The sequence below is a fragment of the Rousettus aegyptiacus genome, unplaced genomic scaffold, assembly GCF_014176215.1.
Source record: "Rousettus aegyptiacus isolate mRouAeg1 unplaced genomic scaffold, mRouAeg1.p scaffold_m13_p_9, whole genome shotgun sequence".
Lineage (NCBI taxonomy): Eukaryota > Metazoa > Chordata > Mammalia > Chiroptera > Pteropodidae > Rousettus > Rousettus aegyptiacus.
Window position 1 is genome coordinate 64,858,446 of NW_023416312.1, and position 23,009 is coordinate 64,881,454.

At 33.8% G+C, this 23,009-nt stretch overlaps 1 protein-coding gene across 5 annotated transcripts in view; it reads left to right on the plus strand.

The window, feature by feature from the left end:
• COL4A5 (collagen type IV alpha 5 chain) overlaps positions 1-2,933 on the plus strand; it is a 230,575-nt gene extending 227,642 nt beyond the window's left edge. For all 5 annotated transcript variants that reach the window (XM_036227179.1, XM_036227178.1, XM_036227180.1 and 2 more), the window contains 3 exons: positions 210-324; positions 661-833; positions 1,704-2,933. In XM_036227179.1, the coding sequence (XP_036083072.1) occupies positions 210-324; positions 661-833; positions 1,704-1,785 (370 nt within the window). In that variant the 3' untranslated portion in view covers positions 1,786-2,933. The remainder of the gene's footprint in view (positions 1-209; positions 325-660; positions 834-1,703) is intronic.
• The last annotated feature ends 20,076 nt before the right edge of the window (positions 2,934-23,009 follow it).

Here is a 23,009-nt window from a genome sequence, read left to right on the forward strand (position 1 = left end):
AAAAGCTTACAATTTTCATTTGTAACTTTTTTGTATACTGGGAGACAGGGCTTATGCAAAAGCAATCCTCAAGGTGTATTTTCTCCTTCTTTTCTGAGCACTGAAGCTACTTTAATAGGCTTCTGTGCCAGAAAGGCTTCCAAAGAAGGACTGCTATTTCCCACATACTCACTCTGTAAATTGTGTTCCCTCTTTCTTTCCCTTACTAGATGTGCTGTGTGTGAAGCTCCAGCTGTGGTGATTGCAGTTCACAGTCAGACCATTCAGATTCCTCATTGTCCTCAGGGATGGGATTCTCTCTGGATTGGTTATTCCTTTATGATGGTACGAAACACTCCTGTCTCTGTCATCATATCCATCAGATCTACATTTCTTCCCAATAGAAGGAATCCCTGTCATTTGCATAGTAAGAAATTGACCTCAAATAGCTTCTGTCTAAGCACTGTGTTCCCCCTCAAACATTTTCTAGAACATATTTTTGCAATCTTCCTATTGCTTTTGTTGAGTACCCTTAGTGTAGATACTATTCTTTTACCTCTAACCCCATTTCCTTCACTGAATTTGAATTTTTGGCCATCCTCAGCACATATATTTGGGTATTCACTAAGGTATTATATATCACATGGGTATTGTGACAAATTTTTTTCTTGTCTTTTCTAGCACACAAGTGCAGGGGCAGAGGGCTCAGGTCAAGCCTTGGCCTCACCTGGTTCCTGCTTGGAAGAATTTCGTTCAGCTCCATTCATTGAGTGCCATGGGCGGGGTACCTGCAACTACTATGCCAACTCCTACAGCTTTTGGCTGGCAACTGTAGATGTGTCAGACATGTTCAGGTGAGGTGCTTAATAGCTTTAGTTTAGTTTAGGTCCTTAGCTTCCTTCAGAGATGCTAGGGAAAAGAGAGGCAAATCATGGATGGTTTATACCCAACAAACGTTAGGAGGTTAGTAGACTCTGTCCTTTATTCTTGCTTGTTCTCCTCGTATGCCTGACTCAGATCAGAAAAACAGACTTAGCTAATTTTAGGTACATGTGGTTTGAGATGGCTTGGTAGTAATTCTTCAGTAGCAAAACAAAGCAAGGAAAGGTCATGTGACCTGTTCAATAGCAAGTGAGCAGCTGCTCAACTAGATTGAGACCATCCCAGAAATTGAAGCTATAATCTGTCTTCCCTCCTGTGGTCCAGTGAACTCTTTTCCTAGGATATTTTCGAGTTTCTCATCCAAGCATTTAAATTAGTGAGACCACACAGAGCACATGTACCTCAGGATACTTTGTTCTATGGGAGTCTTTTTTTTAAGTTTAAATTTATTTTTATATGTTGCTCTTTTGAATTATCATCACTTAATATTTTAATATGTATTATCTTTATGCATCTTATGTATTATATGTTATCATTTATTCATCAGTTGCTCAGATCCCCCTCATTCTAGGACTATTGGAAAAATGTACAAGAAAAAGAGAGGAAGAGACAAATAGGCAAAGGTAATAATGGTACAAAAAAGAGTCATAAAAATAACTACCAATAATGGCTCTTAGGCCATACCATTCTCTGCACTAGATCATGTTGTTCAAAAGTTAACCATTCAGTCATCAGGATAGCTTATTAAACACAAAAAGAATATTTGAGTGTGAATTTGAATCAATAATAGAATAAAAATACCAGAAAAGGCTAATCTAATTATTTTGTTTCTTATTTCACAGCAAACCTCAGTCAGAAACGCTGAAGGCAGGAGACTTGAGGACACGTATTAGCCGATGTCAAGTGTGCATGAAGAGGACTTAACATTTTGAAGAATTGCTTGTGTGTTTTTAAATGTGATATAAATATAAAATTCCAAGAATGCAATGTCTCACTCTCCCCAACTTTACTACTCCTGCCACCAATGGTGCTAGTATATACGACCAAGAGGATATGACGACTAGTTACCCTGAAGATTCAGATGTACCTCAGCAATGTGCAAGAGCAAAGTCACTATTATTCTTCTGCGAAAGAAATAAGAAAAATAAATTTAATTTTTGAGTCTAGAATGATTTTTTCCAAGGATTATGAAATGAAGATTATATATTTTGCCCAGTAACTAAAAAGACACATTAAATATTCAATTAAGAGAAGAATCACGCTGAGTAAAATAAAAGACTGTATTTTGGGAAAAGAATTATTTTTCATGGTGCTACTAATCCTGTATCCCATGTTTTTAATATAAAAGTATTAAGCTTATTTTGCTCTGTAAGTAAAGAATGTGTATATTGTGTAAAGCCTTTTAGCTCAGAATGTTGAGTCATTTAAATGTGACCTGACATAAGTCACTCTTCACAGAATATGTAGGAAAACCTGGAATGCAGACTGCAAGATTTTATATCCATGTCTATTGAAGTGAGAGAATTTATGTTATTTCATCGAGTTACTATGGAGAGTAAATTTATTTTGAGTTTTATCCCATAAATTTTTATTTGACTTTTTTAATGTAGGTCAATTTAGTCAGTTTAATTATAATTTTAAGTGTTTATGTTACACACCAAATTAAAATATCTAATGGAGCAATTTATCTTTTACTATATTCTTCAAGACACTCTTAATTCCAGATGCCCCTGGTTTTAATGTTTCTTACATATTGTTTTTGCTCATCCCTGTCTCCTGAATAATTTTGAAACAAAAATGTACAAAAAATTGATGTTTCTTTTCCCTGTGCTTATTATGTAAGAATTGTTCTCCTGTGGTCTCTGCTTATACAAGAACTGGGAACACAACACTTAATCCCCTCTCTTCAATTACAAACCCAATTGAGGTTTCTTATGTTTTATTCTAAACATTTTATTATAAATAGTCATAGAACACCTTATTTCCCTAATGTCATCTTCTCACTTAAACATTTTTTAACTCACCAATATCAATTTAATTAAAGATATATGTCGTAAGGATGGTTTGTTGTACATCTCTTCAGCATATGTGTAAAAATATGCTCATTTACAGAGAGACTGCACATCTACACATCAACAAGTAGTCACTTCTAAGAGAATCATTTAGAATAGTGCCAAACCAAAAGAGGTTTCTGCAGACTTTGATCACTCTAAAAGCTAATAGAAAACGTACAGTAATATAAACTTTTTTCAGTGAAGAAAACAATGCATTGTAAGGTATTTTTGAGATAATAAATTTATTAACAACATTGTGTTGATGGCTGAAAAAGGAAGCAGAAGTACTTTTTATTTGGGGAAGAATTCATTAATAATGTTTAAAGCAGATTAGTGAGTTAATATTCCTAATGATTAATAATGAACACACGTAGCTCTCTAAAGTAGTTTAGGTCTTGCTAAAAGCAAGATGCATTAAAAGCCTCCATTGTAAAATTTGTTATAGCTAAAAGATGAAACAACCTAAACAATTTTGAGAATTTTTGGCTCTAATATGAACCCATGCAAAATCTAAAGCTTAAAGTCTATGGTGGTAGAAGTTAGGCTCTAAACAATGATAATTACCTAATAATACTATTGATTTCAAAACCAGCCAATTACAAATTCTAATTTTATTTTTCCATGTAGCCACATGCATGAAAACACTAATGAGTAATTGTAAATGAAAATGCCAATTATATCACATAGATTTTTCTACAGGCTGTACACTCAAAGGTTGCTTCTTAAGTTACAGTTACAAACACTAATACCAGAGATTTTGCTGTTAGTAGCTTTCCCTCTCATTTTTATTTGGTTGAAAACTTTGGCTCAAAAAGAACCTCATAACATTTTAATAGTGGTGTGTGCTGCTATTTTATGTGTTTCTTAAATCCCCTAACAATCCTCAGCTCTGCTTTGTTAAGGTACATGAACTCAATCCATTCCAGAACCTTAATGTTGTTTACCCTCCCTTGCCATTGAATATTCAAAGATTATTCTTGATGTACCTTCTCTAGTAGTTACCTATAGTGAGTTTCACGGTCATATAGTTAATGGTTTTCCCACATAGGTGGGCAATGAATGAGCTGTTTTGTTTAATCTGATGCAAATAGTTATTACATGTGCCAACAAATGATTATACACACACCATGTTGCTGTCAGGCTCATCAATTCCAAGCTTCCAAAAGAGGTTTTATTGGATTCCTTATGATTGTACAGTGTCTTTTCCCACCCAGCCAAATTTGAAAAACTCTTTCTATTTTTGTGTAGTCCCAGTAAGGTTCTTTGCCTCTATTGGCATATTTACTTGAAAACACTGTTTACGTCAGTCCATCAGAAGTTTATGCATATGTTAATCACAAGAGGGCACTCTTGCCTATAAAAATAAATCAGCAGGTGTAATGATTTGTCGAAGTCTTTGTTGATGGAGTTGGTAGAGTTGTCTAAAGCCCTGCCTCCAGATACCTTGTTTTAAACCTCATGTATTCTTTCATCCACATAAAGATCAACAACAGATATTTTAAGAAATGGCCCAGTTTCCCAATGTCTGCATCCAAAATAAGAGACAGCTTTGCTATCAAAGATTCTCTTAAGAGTCTGATTAGGAGTTGACTCTGGTATACTTCCCATGCTTCTCAACACAGAAGCAAAGAACAATCACTTTTGTTCAGCCAGGATTTTAATTGGCTCCTTTAGCAGAGACTCTTTGTTCTCAGGTGGGACTATACAAACATCTTCATCCCTAGGCAGCTCCAAAATAAATCGAATATTATTTTTAAACTATGTGTAATTTCCGTTTTAGAGCAGTGGTTTCTAGAGTGTGTTAAGGATGTTTGGAAGGTTTGTTGGTGGAAATACTAATAAATTGTGACCCTGATGGAGTAAATCTGTATAGCCCAGTTGCCCAAGTTCCACAGTAAGAAACATTCATTAGATACTTATTAGCTGTAGACACCATGATAGATAACAATTCAAATTCAACACAACCAGAAAGATATGAGGTCAGTATAATATAGTCCCAAGAGGAGGTAGGCTATTTGATCTTTGACTACCAAATCTTACCAATTCTTCCACACTAGGATAGATCATTGGGTTTTTGCTAGCAGTAGCTGTCAGGGGGAAGCTGGCTCACCAACCTATCCCCTAACACATGGACAGACTAAATTCACATTTATGTAACCTTAATTCTGTATTTCTCTCTGAGTAGATGGCATGCCCAACACCCAATACCACAGGATGACAGATTGTTGACATCCTACAATTTATGCCAGCTATGCTCTGTTTTCCTCCTCCAGATTCACATGGCATTCTTTGTCCTGCTTTCTGCCCCCAGACAGTTCCTGTGCTCTCTGGCTTCTGGTTTGGTTCAATCAATGAGATGTCCCCGGCAGAATAGCCCAATGGGGGACAAGAATGAGGATAGGATAATTATTTTTATGGAGCCTATGGGGTCACCTCAGGTTGGTTCGTGCTCCTCAATTTAATGTCCCTGAACCTCTCAAGATGACCTGCTTTTAATGATCTCCACCTCTGATTCCAGTAACCTCATCTCTTCAGGTCTGTGTTTATGACAATAAGTCTGCTGCTGCTGTGCTGCTAGCCCTGGATTCCTGCACTATCTTTGGTGGTTTCTCTTCACAACACCTATATCTTTTTAATTAAACTCTTTTCAAATTACCCTAATTTAAGTGTGTTGTCTGTTTTTGGTTAATACCCTGACAAATGCACAACTGCTTCTGGTTTCCAAAATTTAGTTGAGGTGCTTTATTCTATATGTGGTAAATTGAGGGTAAATTGATAAAACACATGCATGATTAGCATTTCCACTTTGAACTGAGGGATAGGCTAGCAGAAATATGATTTAACATCATTTAATCCAAGACCTAGTTTACCAAGTTTTATTGGAAGTTGTGTCCCAAGGTTCTTATGGTGAAATGAGCCAAAATAAGTATATTATAATAGTAAATTATTTAGCTTTTTCTAAATGCTGTCCCACTGTAACTCTAAAGAATGCATTTTGACTTCACCCCAGGGGGTCATTGGCTTGCTCCATCCTACTCCAAATCTCAGCTGCTTCATTGGCAGAATAGATTCTAAATACCAATAACTAATCTCTGAAAGTTTCTGAAAGAAAATTCATAGTAGTACTAATTCTACCAGAGAAATCTACCAAGCCAGGTATATATGCCTATACTCAGCAAAAAACCCAAAGTATTACTAAGCCAAGAAACGGACAATTTAAGGCATCTAAAACGAGTGGTTTTCTAGCCTCAAGAGCCTCTGTGGATGGTGAGCCTGAAGAAGTAAGTACTTCAGATCTGCTTTCCTTCTGTTTGTTGAGGGAACCAGAGCAAATCCTTAGATTTGATATTACAGAAGATGAGACAGGCTCTCAAATCAAAGGCAGTCTGAGACTACTTGCTAATTTCAACTGAGGCCACATGGAGCCTACTAAGAAGTGAATTGACTTTCGTTTAAAGAGAAATAATTGTCTGGTTTAATTTCCTTGGGGCCAGTAAAGTACCAGTCTATCACAACCACAGGGAAAAACAGATGTCATATCTTTGTGTCTTTCTCTGACACAATGATTTGACCTTTGTTTGAGCTCTAAGGAAGATTATCTCTGATAGCTCAGTAACAACAGGATTAACACCTTCATTTGTATAGTTCTTATTGAAATATCATTCTTCACACATTATTTCATCTGAGCCTAAAAAACCCTGATCCTGATGTAGTCAAACAGTACAAGGATTGGTATCCATTTTACAGATGCAGAAGCTGAGCCTTAGGATGGCTAAGTGACTTTCCTAAGGTCACAGAACAAGTTACTAAGTTTGTTTTCACTCAAAATATAATCAACCAAGTCATGAAGATGCCTATATCAACTCAGAATCTTATATGGTGGAGATTCTTGGCACTACAGGGGTCTCTGCCTCATCAGAAGTGATAAATTGCGTGTTTTGAAAACCTTAGTTCTCAGTCAAGTGTGAGTGCTTTTCCCAGCACCATTGCAGCACCCAAGACACTTGGACACAGGGGACTTATAGTGAATCCACTGAATCTTGGGATACTCTTGTCTGTCTGTAGCTAAAGAAAACCTTGTGAATCTGTCCTGGTCCCCATCTCGCCCTAGCTTCTTACAGGATCTTGAATACAGAGGAGCTCCTAGAATATGAATGTTCTGGTCTGCAAACCCTCCAGTGCTACTAGTTAAGGACTAGTGTATCTCTATTATTACATAAACATGAACCCATGCAGATGCTATTATCTATTGTAGACAATGCAGAAACTACTGTGTGGAGGGGAAATTTTATTAAAGAAAAGTTTGTTATATTTCATTTACATTATTATACATAAACACACAGAGAAGCAACTTGATTTCGCTAACTATAACCTCTATTAGTCATATTTCACATGCAGTAGTTTTCCTAATTTGACTTCCTTCAGAAAAAAATATATTAGGCTGAGAATCAGATGAACAAACATCAAGTCAACTTGGCCAATTATATGGTTATTTATCAGATTAGAGAAGCAGTAAAAGTTAAAGATAAGTTTAAAAACATTAAGGTAAAATAGGGTCCTGCTTAGCTTATAGTAATCAGTATAGTAAGAAACCAACCTTTGAGATTACTGGGTTTAAATATATTCTTAAACAGACTATGTACTTTCAGATGTGGCAGCTATTGCCCACCTTAAGGCCAGCAGAAGCACAGAAAACTTCCCTCTCCACCCAATCAATGAAGTGGAAAGAGATAGCAGCCTAAAGCCACTTTCACAAATACATCTTTTTCCTACCCATAGAAATCAGTATTTTCCTTTGACCTCTCTGAGCAAGTAGAAACAGCCATGGACACATGACAATGTGCTAAGGCTTTCCTCATTACAGCTTCTATCGGTTTTTGTTCATCTATTTTGAAGATCTCTTATTAGGAGCATAAATATTTATGACTTTTATGTCCTCTGATGAAATTATCTCTTTATCATTGTGAAAATGGTAACATAGTAAAGAAAATATTAATTTTTTTGCTCTGAAATCTACATAGATAGCAATATAGCCACCCAGTTTTGTTTGTGTTAGTGTTTATATGGCATATTTTTTCCATCATTTTACTTTTAATCTATTTCTGTCTTCGTATTTGAAGTGCATTTCTTATAGGCAGCATATAGTTGGATCCTGCTATCTTATACAATCTTTGCCTTTTAGTATACCACATTTAATGTGGCTATTTTGGTTAGCTTTAATTCTATCACCTTGGTATTTGTTTTCTATTTATGCCATTTGTAATTTATTCACTTTTTAATGCCTTGTATTAGATTATTTTTCTGATTCTATTTTATGTTCTTTATGACATATTAATTATAACATTTTGTTTGATTACTGTTTTAACGTTTAAAGTACACATTTAATTTATCACGATCTACCTCTTCATGTACGCCTTAAAAATGTAACAATAGTAACCTTTCAATTCACCCCTCCTGACCTTTATTCTATTATTTTTATACACTGTAACTTCAATGCTGTAAAACCACACCGTACCCTTATTATTCATTTTTAACAGTACATTTTCTTTTTATTTTATATAACTCACATACCATAAAATTCACCCTTTTAAAATGTATAATGCAATGCTTTTAAGTATATTCACAAAGTTATGCAACCATCAGCATCACTATCAAATTCCAGAACATTTTTATCACCCTACAAAAAACTCCATACCCGTTAACAGTGATTCCCTATCTCCCTGCCATTTCTCCCTCCTCCCAGCCTTAGGCAACTACATTTTCTCTCTAAACATTAGCATACTCTGGACATTTCATATAAATAAAAACATATAATAAATGGTCTCTGTTCCTGGTTTCTTTCACTTAGCAGAATGTTTTCAAGACATCCATATTGAAGCATGAGTCCGTATTTCATTTTTTTTTTATTTTTTTAAAATTCGGGTGAAAGTCATATAACATTAAACTAGCAATTTTCAAGTAAACAATTCAAGTGGCATTTAGTACATTCACAATGTATTCAACAATCACCTCTAGATAGCTCCAAAATATTTTCATCATCCCAAAAGAAAACCTTATACAGATTAAGCAGTTATTCCTCACTCCCTGAAGCCCCAGGAAGACATTAATCTGCTTTCTGTTTCTATAGATTTACCTATTCTGAATATTTTGTCTAAATTGAATCATACAATATGTGGCCATTTTGCCTGGTCTCTTTAATTTAGCATAATGTTTTCAAGGTTTATTCACATTAAAGTCTATGTGAATATATTAGTCTCTTTATGTTTAATAATAATCCATTGCATCAATATGCCAAATTTTATTTATTTAGTTAGTTTTATTTATTTTTATGATGAGATTGGTTAAATAAATCCAATAACTTTCAGTTGTATACTTTAACAGTAAAGCATAACATATATTTACACTGTGTGCTCACCTCCCATAGTTAGATTTTTTCCGTCACTACATATTTGACCCCCTTTACCCACCTTTACCCCTTGCCCCTCTGCCCTATCCCCTACCACCTGGTAAGGACTAGTCTAGAGTTCATATCTGTGAGCCTCTGTTTGTATGCCCTAGTCCCTTATTGCTTTTAGGTTTATATTCCACATATTAGTGATAACATGTGATTTTCAACTTATTCTATCTGGCTTATTTCACTCAGCATGATTATCTCGAGGTCCATCCATGTTATCAAAAATGGCAGTATTTCATCTCTTCTTATGGCTGAGGAATATTCCATTGTACATATGTTCCACATTTCTTTATCCAATCATCTATCGTAGGACACCTTGGTTGCTTCCATGTCATGGCCACTGTGAATAATGCTGCTATGAACATAGGTGTGCAAATATCTTTTCGAATATGGGGTTCCAAGTCTTCAGGTTAAATACCTAGTAAAGGGATCGCTGGAACATATGGTAGATCAATTCTAAGTTTTTTGAGGAATCTTCATAATGTTTGCTATTGTGGCTATACTATACTAATTTGCAGTCCTGCCTGCAGTGTATGAGGGTTCGTTTTTCTCCGCATCCTTTCTAACATGTATTATTTGTCCTGTTGATTATAACTATTCTAACAGGTGTGAGATGGTATCTCATTGTGGTTTTGATTTGTATTTCCCTAATAGCTAGCAATGTTGAGCATCTTTTTATATATTTGTTGGACATTTATACATCCTGTAGAGAGAACTGTCTGTTCAGATCCTCTGCCCATTTTTGCTTGGAACATTTTTGTTGTTGTTGTTGTTATTGACTTGTGAGAGTTCTTTGTATATTTTAGATATTAGGCCATTATCAGAGGCATTGCTTGCTAATATATTTTACCATTCAGATGGTTGTCTCTTTACCTGTCGACATTTTCTTTTGCTGAGCAGAAGCTTTTTATTTATGTAATCCTATTCATTTATTTTAGCTTTTACTTCCCTTGCCTTTGAGGTTAAATTCATAAAATCCTCCTTAAGCCCAAGATCCTTGAGTTTAGTTCTGTTTTCTTCTATGCATTTTATTGTTTCAGGTCTTACATTCAGGTTCTAAATCCATTTTGAGTTAATTTTCGTGTGCAATGATAGACAATAGTCTGGTTTTATTCTTTCGAAGGTGGCTTTCCAGTATTCGCAGCACCATTTCTTGAAGATGCTTTCCTATTTCCACTGAATGTGTTTGGCTATTTTGTCCAAAATTATTTGCCCATATAAGTATGGGTTTAATTCTGGACTGTCCAGTCTGTTCCACTGGCTCATGTGTCTCTTTTTCTGCCAATATCATGCTGTTTGGATTACTGTCGCTTTATAGTATAATTTGAAGTCAGACAGAGTGATGCCTTCAGGCTTGTTCTTTTTTCTCAGGATGGCTTTAGCAATTCGGGGTCTTTTTTGCTTCCATACAAATCTGATGACTCTTCTGTTCTATTTCTTCAAAAAATACCAAAGGAATTTTGATGGGGTTTGCATTAAATCTGCATAACACTTTAGATAATATGGTCATTTTAACTATATTGATTCTTCCAACCCAAGAATATGGGATATCTTTCCATTTCTTTGCATCTTCTTCAATTTCTTTTAGTAGGGTCTTATAGTTTTCATTACATAGTTCCTTCATATTTTCCTTTAAATTTATTCTTAGATATTTTATTCTCTTTGTTGTAATTGAAAAAGGAATTATTTTTTCCACTTCTTTTTGTGACACTTCATTATTAGAGTATAGGAAACGCTATGGATTATTGAACGTTGCTTGTCCATAAACTTTACTGTATTTGCTTATTGTTTCTAGTAGTGTTCTTGTGGAGTCTTTAGGGTTTTTTATATAGAGAATCATATCATCTGCAAATAGTGACAGTTTGACTTCTTTGTTTCCTATTTGGATACCTTTTATATCATTCTCTTGCCTGATTGCACTAGCTAGGACCTCCAAATTTATGTTGAATAATAGTGTTGATAGTAGGCAGCCTTGTCTTGTTCCTATTCTTAGAGGGAAGGGTTTTGCTTTTTCATCATTAAGTATAATGTTGGCTGAGGGATTGTCATATATAGCCTTTATTATGTTAAGCTACTTTCCTTCTTTACTGATTTGGTTAAGTATTTTAATCATAAATGAATGCCGTATCTTGTCAAAGGTTTTTCTGCATTTATTGATATAATCATACAATTCTTATTTTTTAATTTGTTTATGTGGTGTGTCACATTAATTGATTTGAATATGTTGAACCATCCCTGTGCTCCTGGGATGAAGCTCACTTCATCGTGGTGTATAATTTTTTTTTAATATGTCGCTGTATTCGGTTTGCTAGTATCTTATTTAGAATGTTTGCATCTCTGCTCATGAGCAATTTTGGTCTGTAGTTGTTTGTTTTTCTGTTTGTTTCTGTTATCTTTACTAGGTTTTGGTGTCAGGGTAATATTGGCTTCATAAAGTGAGTTGGGAAGTCTTGCCACTTCTTCGATTGTTTTGGAAAAGTTTGAGGAGAATAAGTATTAAATCTTCTTTGAATGTTTCATAGAATTCACTAGTGAAGCCATCTGGTCCTGAACTTTTACTTCACGGTAGGTTTTGATGATTTTTCCAATTTCCATAATGCTGTTTGGCCTATTTTGATTTTGCAGTTCTTCTTGATTCCATCTAGGAAGATTGTATTTATCTAAGTACTGGTCCATTTCTTCTAGGTTATTAAATTTGGTGTTATATACTTTTTCAAAGTATTCTTGAATGATCCTTTCTATTTCAGTAGATGTCATTCATAATTTCCCATCTTTTATTCCTAATTTTGTTTATTTGTGTCCTTTCTCTTATTTCTTTAGTGAGTCTAGCTGGGCGGTTTATCAATTTTATTAACCTCAAAGAACCAGCTCTTTGTTGCATTTATTTTTTTCTATTGCTTATTTGTTTTTAACTTCATTTATTTCTGATCTAATTTTGATTATTTCTTTCTTTCTACTGTCTTTAGACTTCATTTGTTCTTCCTTTTCTAGTTTTTTTTTCTAAGATGAAGTATTGGGTTGTTTATGTGGGCTAATTCTTGTTTGGGGAGGTAGGCCTATAATGATATGCACTTCCTCTTATGACTGTTTTGGCTGTGTCCCAAAAGTTTTGATTGTTGTACTATTATTATCATTCATTTCTGTGTATCTTTTGATCTCTCTTTTTATTTCTGCTCTGATCCCGTTTTTCTTCAGTAGCATGTTGTTTAATCTCCATGTATTTGTGGTTCTTCCTGCTCTCCTTTTGCAGTTGATCTCTAGTTTTAAAGCATTATGATCAGAGAATATGGTTAGTATGATTTGATCCCTCTTATATTTGCTGAGGCTATCTCTGTGTACCAGTATGTGGTTGATTCTTCAGAATGTTCGATGTGCACGAGAGAAGAATGTAGAAGCAACTGTTTGGGGATGGAAGGCTCTATAAATGTCAATTATTTCCAGTTATTCTAATGTGTCATTTAAGGATGTTATTTCCTTATTGTTTTTCTGTCTGTATGATCTGTCCATTTCCAATAGTAGGGTATTTACGTCCCTTACTACGATAGTGTTTTGGTTTGTTTCTCCCTTTAGTTCTGTTAGTAATTGCTTTACATATTTCGAGGCTCCATGATTGGGAGCACAGATATTAATAAGTGTTATGTCTTCTTGGTACATGATTCCCTTTATCATTATGAAGTGTCCCTCAGTATCTTTCTTTACCTTTTTTATTTTTAAGTCTATTTCATCCAATATGAGTACTGCTACCCCTGCTTTTCTCTGAATGCCATTTGCTTGAAATAGCATTTTCTACCCTTTCACTTTGAGTCTATATTTGTCTTTGGAACTGAGATGTGTCTCCTGGAGGCAGCATATGGTTCGGTTTTGTTTTTTGATCCATTCTGCATCTCTGTGCCTTTTTATTGGTGAGTTCATTCCACTTACATTTAGAGTGATTATTAAAATATGTGGTCTTCTTATAAATATGTGGTGTTTTGCTTTCTGGTAGCTCAGTGTTTCCATTGATTACTTGTCCTTGTGTTTCTGTTTTCTTTATTTTTCTTGGTTTTTTTGGGTTGTCCCTCTGGTTCTTTTTGTTTTATGTTATATCCTTCATCTCTGAATCTTTGTTGTCCGGTTATCATTACAAATATATAAAGTATAGTTATATATCTATATCTATATCTATATCTATATCTATATCTATATCTATATCTATATATGTGCGTGTATATGTATACACACACACACATATAATGTCTTCAATTTTCTTCTGTGGTGCCTTATCTCCATTCTCCATTGCGAATTTGGATCTTCAAATCCTCCCCTTTTCAGTCATTGTTTTCTCAATTTATCCCTATGTACTTAGAACATTCATTACTATCTTGCTCTAGCAATTCTCTTCTTATTATTTAAGCTTATAATGTGCTGTTGTTAATAAGGGTTGCATTCTTCTGCTTTTATTTGCTTGATAGTCACTTTACTCCTTATTATGTTTTTTTTTATCATTTCATTTTATGTGAGCTGATCTCTTTCAGTATTTCCTGTAGTGCAGGCTTCATATTAGAGTATTCCCTCAATTTTTGTATGTCTGGAAAGGTTTTAATTACTTCTTCATATCTAAAGGTGAGCTTAGCTGGACACATTATCCTAGGCTGGTAGTTCCTTTCACTTAACAGTTTAAATATTTTATTCCATTCCTTTCTGGCTTGTAAGGTTTTCCCTGAGAAGTCCGATAATAATCTAATGGATTTTCCTTTGTAAGTTACCGTTTTCTTCTCCCTGGCTGCATTGAGAATTCTGTCTTTGTCATTGGTTTTTATTAATTCAATATATTGCATCTCGGTGAAGGTCTTTTTGGGACGAGATAATTGGGTGTCTGTTGACTTCTTGAATTCCAAGCACCAGTTCATTCTTTAGATTTGGAAAATTCTTGTCAACTATTTGTTGGAAAATGCTTTCTAGTCTTTGCTCCTTTTCCTCGCCTTCGATATGCCCATTATTCTCATATTTCCTCTCCTAATGATATCAACTAGTTCTTATATTTCTATTTCATTATTTTTCATTCTTCAGTTTCTCTGTTCTTCCTTATGATTTATTTCTAGATTTCTGTCTTCGATATCACTGATTCTTTCTTCAATTTGGTTGACTCTATTAACCAAGCTTGGTATTTCATTTTTGAACTCTTGCAGTGTGTGTGTGTGTGTGTGTGTGTGTGTGTGTGTATCTCCAGAAGTTCTATTTGTTTCTTTTTGAAGGTTTCAATCGCCTCACTCTGCTCATCTAGTTGTTTTTTCAAATCCTGAAATTGTTTATATGACTTGTTTTGGAATTCACTGAGTTTTTTCACAAGTACCATCCTGAATTCTCTGTCATTTAAATTGGATATTTCTATGTCTGTGAGTTTATTTTCTGGAGATTTTTCTCTTTCACTGAGATGTCTTGTCACCTTGGTTGTTCATGATGTTTAATGGTCTATTTCTCTGCCTGGGCCTTAATGGAAATGTATTCTGCCTTTTTTTCCCAGAAATATTTATTATATAAAGTTCTCTCTTTAGCCTTTTGCAAAGAAGGTGCTTTTCTTTTGGTTTTTAGAGGTGGTGTCTAAGCCTTTTTGGATGTCTACTCTATATAAAACCTTAAAAAATGCCTTTTTATTTTCTTATAGATATTTTATTGCACTGACTACTCTCAGTTTTAGTCCCTGTCCCTTTTAGCAACATTTTTGGTAGGCATTTGTTCAGATTCCCCTGTAGGTCCACAATGTTTGATCTCGGAGGGAATAGGGGGAGGGGCCCTCTGGGTTGGCTATTCAATCATTCCAGCACCATTTGTTGAAAAAGCTATGGCTCAGCCTTGGTTTTGCAGACATGGCTGGTAAAAATCAACTGTTGTTTCTCTGCCTCCCACTTCTCTACTTTCTTCCCTGATGACTGGGCCTGCCACCTGCTACATGGAACTCACCACTCTCCCAGGCAGTGCTGTTCAAGGTATTTGCAGCACCTTCTTCCCTCTCCCTCTTCCTACAAAGAGCTCCAACTGTGAGAAGCAGCTTCTTTATTTCTCCAAGTCCACCACCTGACACCTGGGGTTCTGACCTATGGTAGCTCTTATGTGTAGATCCCACGCTCAGAAATGCTGGTGTGCAGTTTGGGTGTTTTTTTTGTTGAGTTTTAGATGTTCAGCTTATTGTTGTTTCAAGGGGAGAGATCTGGGGATGTCTCTCACTTTATCAAGTTTCTCAAAACCAACTTGTATTTACCAAATTTTGTATCCATTCATCCATTTACATTTGGATTCTTTCTAGCTTTTGGTGGTTATCACGCTGTTATAAACATTTGTGTACAAGTATTTGAATACCTGTCTTCGCTTCTTTCAAGTATATACCTAAGACTATATTTGCTTGGTGGTATAGCAATTTCATGTTTAAATTGAATTTAAGTTGAGAAACTGCCTAACTGTTTTCTACAACAATGCACAAGAGTTCCATTTTTTCCACATCCTCACCAAAACTTATTTTTCCATTTTTTAATTATAACCATCCCAATGAGTGTTACATTGTATCTTATTGTGGTTTTACTTCGTATTTTCCTAATGACTTATTATGCTGAACTGCTTTTTGCGTGCTTGTTGGTCATTTGTAATTCTTTAGAATAATGTCTATTTAAATTTTTTGCCCATTTTTTAATTGGGTCATTTTTATTTTTTATTGTTGAACTGTAAGAACACTTTATATATTCTGAATGCCAGTTCCTTATCAGATATATGATTTCCAAATATTTTCTCCTATTCTGAAGGTTGTCTTGTTACTTTCTTTAATGGTATCTTTTAAAGTACAAAAGATTTGAATTTTTAGTAAATATTATTTATCTATTTTTTTCCTTTTGTTGCTTTTGCTGTTGGTGTCATATTTAAAAAACATTGCCTGAGCCCAGGTCTTGAAGATTTGCCTCCATGTTTTCTTCTAAGAGTTTTATAGTTTTAGGTCTTATCTTTAAATCTTTGAATTATTTTGAATTGATTTTTATACATGATGTGAGAAAAGGGTCCACCTTTATTCTTTTACATTTGGCTATTCAATCATTCCGCACCATTTGTTGAAAAAGCTATTATTTTCCCCATTGAATTATGTTTACATCATTTTAAAACTCGATTTACCATAGATATATGGTTTTCCTTCTGAACTTTCAATTCCATCCATTGATCTATGTGTCTTCCCTTATGCCAATACCACACACTCTTGATTGCTGTAAATTTTTAGTTAAGTTTTGAAAACGTCAAATGTGAATCTTCCAATTCAGACTTTGTTCTTTCTCATAATGGTTTTGGCTATTTAGACTGCCTTGTGATTCCATATGAATTTTAAAATCAGCTTGTCACTTCAAAAAAAAATCCACAGGGGATTTTAATAGACTTCATTGAATCTGTACATCACTTTGGGGAGTATTGTATTTTAACGATAGTAAGTCTTCCAACCCATTAACATGGGATGTCTTTCCATTTACATAGGTCTTTATATCAAAGCTGTTTTGTAGTTTTTGGTGTATACATCTTGTACTTTTATTTAATTTGTTCCTAAGTATTTTATTCCTTTTTATGCTACTATAAATGGAATCGTTGCCTTATATCTCTTTTTGAATTGTTCTGCTAATTGCTAGTGTATAGAAATATAATTGCTGTTTTGTATATTGATCTTGTATCCTACAACTATGCTGAATGCATTTGTTAGTTCTAATAGTTTTTTAGTGGGTTTCTTAGGATTTTCTACATATAAGGTCCCGTTATCTGCAAATAGTAATAGATTTACTTCTTCCTTTCCAATCTTTATGCCTTTTATTTCTTTTCTTTGCCAATTGATCAGGCTAGAAACTCCAGTACAATGTTAAATAGAAACAATGAAAGTGGACTTCTTTTTCTTGTTCTTAATCCAAAGGGAATGTTTGTCTTTCACCATTTAGTATGATGTTAGTTGTGGTTTTCCATGAATGTCCTTTATAAGGTTGAGGAACCTCCTTCCTATTCCTAGTTGTTGAGTGTTTTATTTTTTTTTTATTTTTATATCACGAGGGGTTATTGGATATTTTAAAATGCTTTTTATGCATTATTTGAGATAATCATGTGGGGCTGTTTTTCTTCATTTTATTAAGTAAGTATGTGTATTACATTGATGGGTTTTAATATGTTGAACAAACCTTGCATTCTGATGTACATCCCACTTAAATGTGGTGTGTAATCCTTTTAATATGCTTTTGAATTTATTTTGCTAATGTTTAGTTAAGGATTATTTTTTTGCATCCGTGTTTATATGGGATATGAATCTGGAATTTTCATGTAGAGTCTTTGGCTTTAATATCAGCATATTACTGGCATCATAGAATGACTTGGAAGTGTCTTCTCCTCTTCACTTTTTTTGTAAGAGTTTGAGCAGGATTGGTGCTAATTCTTCTTTAAATGTTTTGTCGAGTTCACCAGTGAAACTAACTTGCTCTGTGCTTTTTATATATTGTTTAATTGGACTTTTTATTGTTTTTAAGATTTTGTGTCTATATTCATGAGGAATATTGGTCTGTATTTTTGTGTGTGTGATATCGTTCTCTGTTTTTTTGTATCAAGATTTGGCTATCTATGAGGTTTTGGCTTTGATGAATGAGTTGGGAAGTTTTGACTTCTCTTCCATTTTTTTTTTGTGGAACTCTTTGGGAATGATTGGTGTTAATTCTTTTTTAAAAAAAACATTTGGTAGAATTTAGCAGTTAAGTTATCTGGTACTAGGCTTTTATTTGTGAGAATTTTTAAAAATCAATTATTTCATCTTTTTTTATACCTATTCAGTTTTTCCATTCTTCTCATCAGTTTTGATAGTTTGTATCCCAGAAGTCTGTCTATTTCATCTAGTGTGTCTAATTTGTCTGTGTAAAATTATTCATAGTATTCTTTTATAGTCAATTTTATTTTGGAAATGTCAGTAGTAATGTCCCCTCTTTTATACCTGAATTTAATAAGTTGATTCTTCTCTGTCTTTTATCTTAGTCTGTCTAGCTAAAGGCTTTCCAGTTTGGTTAATCTTTTTTTTTTTAAACCATCTTTTGATTTTGTTGACTTTGTTGTTTTTATTGCTTTCCACTTTATTAATTTCCACTCTAATCTCTATATTTTCTTCCTTCTGATTGCTTTGGATTTAGTTCGTTCTTTTTTTTAAGATAGTAGTTAGGTACTGATTTTGAGGTCTTTGTGATTTTTTTTTAAATATACTCATTTACAGCTCTAAACCTCCCTCTAAACACTGCTTTAGCCATACACCATAAGTTTGTTATGTTGTGGTTTTGTTTTCATTCATTTTAAAGTATTTTCTAATTTACATTGATATTTCTCTCTTAACTATTTGTTATTTAGGGATGTCATTTAATTCCATATTTGTAAATTTCCAATTTATTGGACTACTAGTTTCATTCTGATGTGTCAAAGGACAGACTTTGTATGATTTCAGTCTTTTAAAATTTATCAAGACTTTTTGCGGACTAACATATGGCTTATTCTGAATAATGTTGCATGTGCTCTTTAGAACAACATGTATTCTGTATTGAGTAGAACATTCTAGAAAAGTATATTAGGTCTAGTTGATTTATAAGGTTGTTCAAGTCTTCAGTTTTCTTGTTTACCTTCTGCCTATTTGTTCTGTCCATTATTGAAAATAGTGTATTCAAGTCTCCAACTATTATTGTTGACTTATCTATCCATCACATCAATTCTGTCAGATTTTGCTTCATGTATTTCGGGACTCTAATGTTAAATATAGACAGAAAGAACACACACACACACACATATAATTGTTATATAATTTTATAGGTTCACTCTTTTAACCCTTGTAAAATGTCCTTTTTTGTCTATAGTAACAACTTTTGTCTTTAAAGTCTACTTTGTTTGATATTAGTATAACCACTTCATCACTTTTTGTTACTTAACATTTCCATGGTATATATTTTCCATCCCTTTACTTTCAATCTCTTTGTGTCTTTAAATCTAAAGTGTGTATCTTGTGGACAGCATTATTGATGGATAATGATTTTCTATCTATTCTGCCAATCTTTTTCTTTTGGTTGTACTGCTTAATCCATTTACATTTAATGTGATTACTGATAATATAGGATTTGTGACTGCCATGCTGCAATTTATTTTTTATATATTCTGTCTTTTTTGTTCCTCTAATTCTCCATCATTTTATTTTTTTGCGTTAAATTTTTATTCCATTGTCACTTTTCACCCTATTTTTTGAAATTATTTACTTATTGTTTGCCCCCTGAGTTATAATTAACATCTTAAGTTACATCAATCTAGTTTAGAGAAATGGAAACTCAATTTCAATAGTATACAAAAAGTTTGTGTCTACATAGCTCCAATACCTGTCTCTTCCTCTGTGCTGTTATTGTCATACAAATTCCATCTTTATACATTGGATAATCATGAACACAGATTTATAATCATTGCTTTATGCAGCTGTCCTTTAAATTAGGAGAAAAATTAGTTACAAATAAAAGTAATTTTATTACTATGTTTTACATTTATTTATACAGTCACCTGTACTAGTGTTCTTCATGTGAATTCAAGTTAATGTCTAGTGTCTTTTCATTTCAGCCTGGAAGACTCCTTTTAGTATTTCCAATATGACTGTTAATGATGAATTCTCTCAGTGATTGTTGATCAGGTGATGTTTTAATTGGTCATTCATTTTTTTTAACTTTTTAAAGATTAAGTTTATTGGGGTAACATAGGTTAATATAATTATATAATTTTCAGGTGGACATTATAATTTGACATCTGTATATTATCTTGTATGTTTACCACCCAAAGTCCAGTTTCCTTTAGTTACCACATATTTGATCCCCTTTACCCACTTCACCCTCCCCCTACCCCCCTATATTTGACCCCCTTTACCGCATCTATCTCCCTCCTCCTCCCTCTCTCCCTACTCTCTGGTAACAACTATTCCATGTTCATGAGTCTTTGCCTGTTCATCATTCATTTTTGAAGGATAGTTCTGCCAAAATAGAATACTTAGTTAATAGTGTTTTTTTGTTTCCTTTTACCACTTCGAATGTATTATCCCAGTCCTTCTAGGCTCCTCAGTTTCTGACGAGAAATTGGCAGGTAATATTATGTAGGAAACCTTGTACATGATTGAATTGCTTCTATCTTGCTGTTTTGAATATTCTTTTTGACTTCGACTTTGACAATTTGATTATAACATATCTTGGTGAGATTCAATTTGAGTTATTTCTATTTGAAGTTCACTGAGTTCTTTCAATGTGCAGATTAAAGTATTTTATAAAATTTTGGTAGTTTTTGGCCATTATTTCTTCAAATATTTTTTCTGCCTTTTGTCTTCCTCTTTTCTTTCTAGGACCTTTGTTATCATGTATGTTAGTTCATTTGATGGTGCTGCATAGTTCTCAGGTATTCAGTTCATTTTTCTTCATTCTTGGTTCTTTCTGTTTCTGACTTTGATCTCATTTGACCAATCTTAAGATTTACTTATTCTTTCTTCTACCAGTTCGGACGTATTATTGAGGCCCTCTAGTGAATTTTACATTTCAGTTTTTGTACTTTTGTAATCCAAATTTTCTATGTGGTAATTTATATATGTACTTTCTATCCCTGTACTGACACTCACTATTTAGTGAAGCATAATTCTCATATTTTCCTTTACTCTTTTAGACTTAATTTCCTTTAGTTCTTTGAACACTAAAATTGATGATTTAAAGTCTTTGTCTAGTAAGTCTAAAGTCAAGGTTTCCTTAGAGACAGTCTCTGTTGACTACTTTTCTTGTGTATAGACCATATTTTACTGCTTCTTTTCATGTCTCATTTTTTTTTGAAAATCGAACATTTAAAGTAATAATGTGATGACTTTGAATATCAGATGCCCCTACCACAAAAGAGTTTGTTATAACTATTTGTGATTGTTGCTTATTTGTTTGTTTAATGATGTTTTTGTACTACCTCTGTAAAAATCTGTATTCTTTTTCATGTGTGGCCACATAATTACTCTATAGAGATTTTCTTAAGTGCCTGTAGCCAATAAATCTCCCTATCCATGCCAAATGGCTCTATAGGTTCATTGGGGGCAAATATTTAACACTCAGCATGGCAGTTAACAAATCTTTTTTAGACTTCACATCCTGCTTGCATATAAGCCTAAAATTTAGTCAGAGATGAGAGTTTTGGGTCCTCTCAGGTATCTCATAAGCATGTGCATAGTCCTGGGCATACTCACATCACTACGCCTGTTCTATTCCTTCTAGATCCACAAAAATATTTCAGAGCTTTACAGTCTTCTATGAATATCTCATCCCCTAGATTTGTCTTTCAAGATTTTTAGTTAAGTCTTTGTTTATCCCGACTATAATCCACGGCCTCGGGCAACTGCAATATTTATTGATTTTGAAAAACACTCCTAGAGAAAGATTTGCACTAGCAGAACTCTGTGTTAAGTCAAATAAATACAAGCCTTGTTAGTGGGATCACCTTGGCAACTACCGAACAAGTCAATAACACTAGTTGTTTGGGAATGAGACTCTTACCCTGTTCTGTCCCCTACAGTGGCTGTCAGGTGGTTGGCTTTCACAATGATTGAGAGCTATCACTAAGGCTACCACATAGCTAGGGGTGGGGATACGGGAATAGGGCAAGGTAAAACATGATGAACATTATTATTACTGAGATTTAATAGTTTTTCCAGAGTAAACACTCTCTGGATTGATTCAAGACTCTGGTTAATTTCCAGAATTCTGAAAAAGTTAATTCTGACAATTTTTGGTCCGTGTTTTCCTTGTTTTTATGGGTGGGAGAATTTTCATGGGCCCTTATATTCCCACTGATATCCTCAAATATCTTTTAGAGACATTTAAATAATAAAATAGATAGTTTATAAATTTACTTATGTAGTTTCCATTTTCAATGTAATTTATTCTTTTGTATAGATCTATATTTCTATCTTGTTTCATTTTCCATGCATTAGACACATCCTTTCATAAAAAGCAGGATGCTGGTGATGAATTCATTCAGCTATTATATGTCTAAAAAGTCTTTATTTCATCTTCAATTTCGAAAGCTCTTTTCATTGGGTATAGAATTCTAGGTAGACTTTTGTTTTTATCCTATCTAGTACTTTAAAGATGTTGCTCCAATGTTTTCTCACTTATATAATTTCTAATTAGAAAGCTGTTGTCATCTTTATCTTTGTTCTTCTGTATGTAAATGCGTGTTCATAATGCGTTTTGGTGTAGTTCCTATATGTTTCTTGTGTTTGGGATTTATCAAGCCTCTTAAACCTATAGATGTATAGTTTTCATAAAACTGGAAAATTTTTGTCCCTTATTTCTTAAAATATTTTCTGCTTTCCCTCATCTCCTAATAGACTCTACTCATATACACTAGGACACTTGGGATTTTCCCACAATTCACTTATACTCTGTTAATTTTTTTAACATTTATTTTTTTCTGTGTTTTATGTTGAATTTGCATAATTGTCATGACTATAGGTTGAACAATCTTTTCTTCTGGAATGTCTTATTTTCTGTTAACCCCAACCAGTATTTTTTACGTAGGAAAATGTAGTTATTATCTCTAGTAGTTTCCTATGTGCCCTTTACATATCTTCTCTTTCA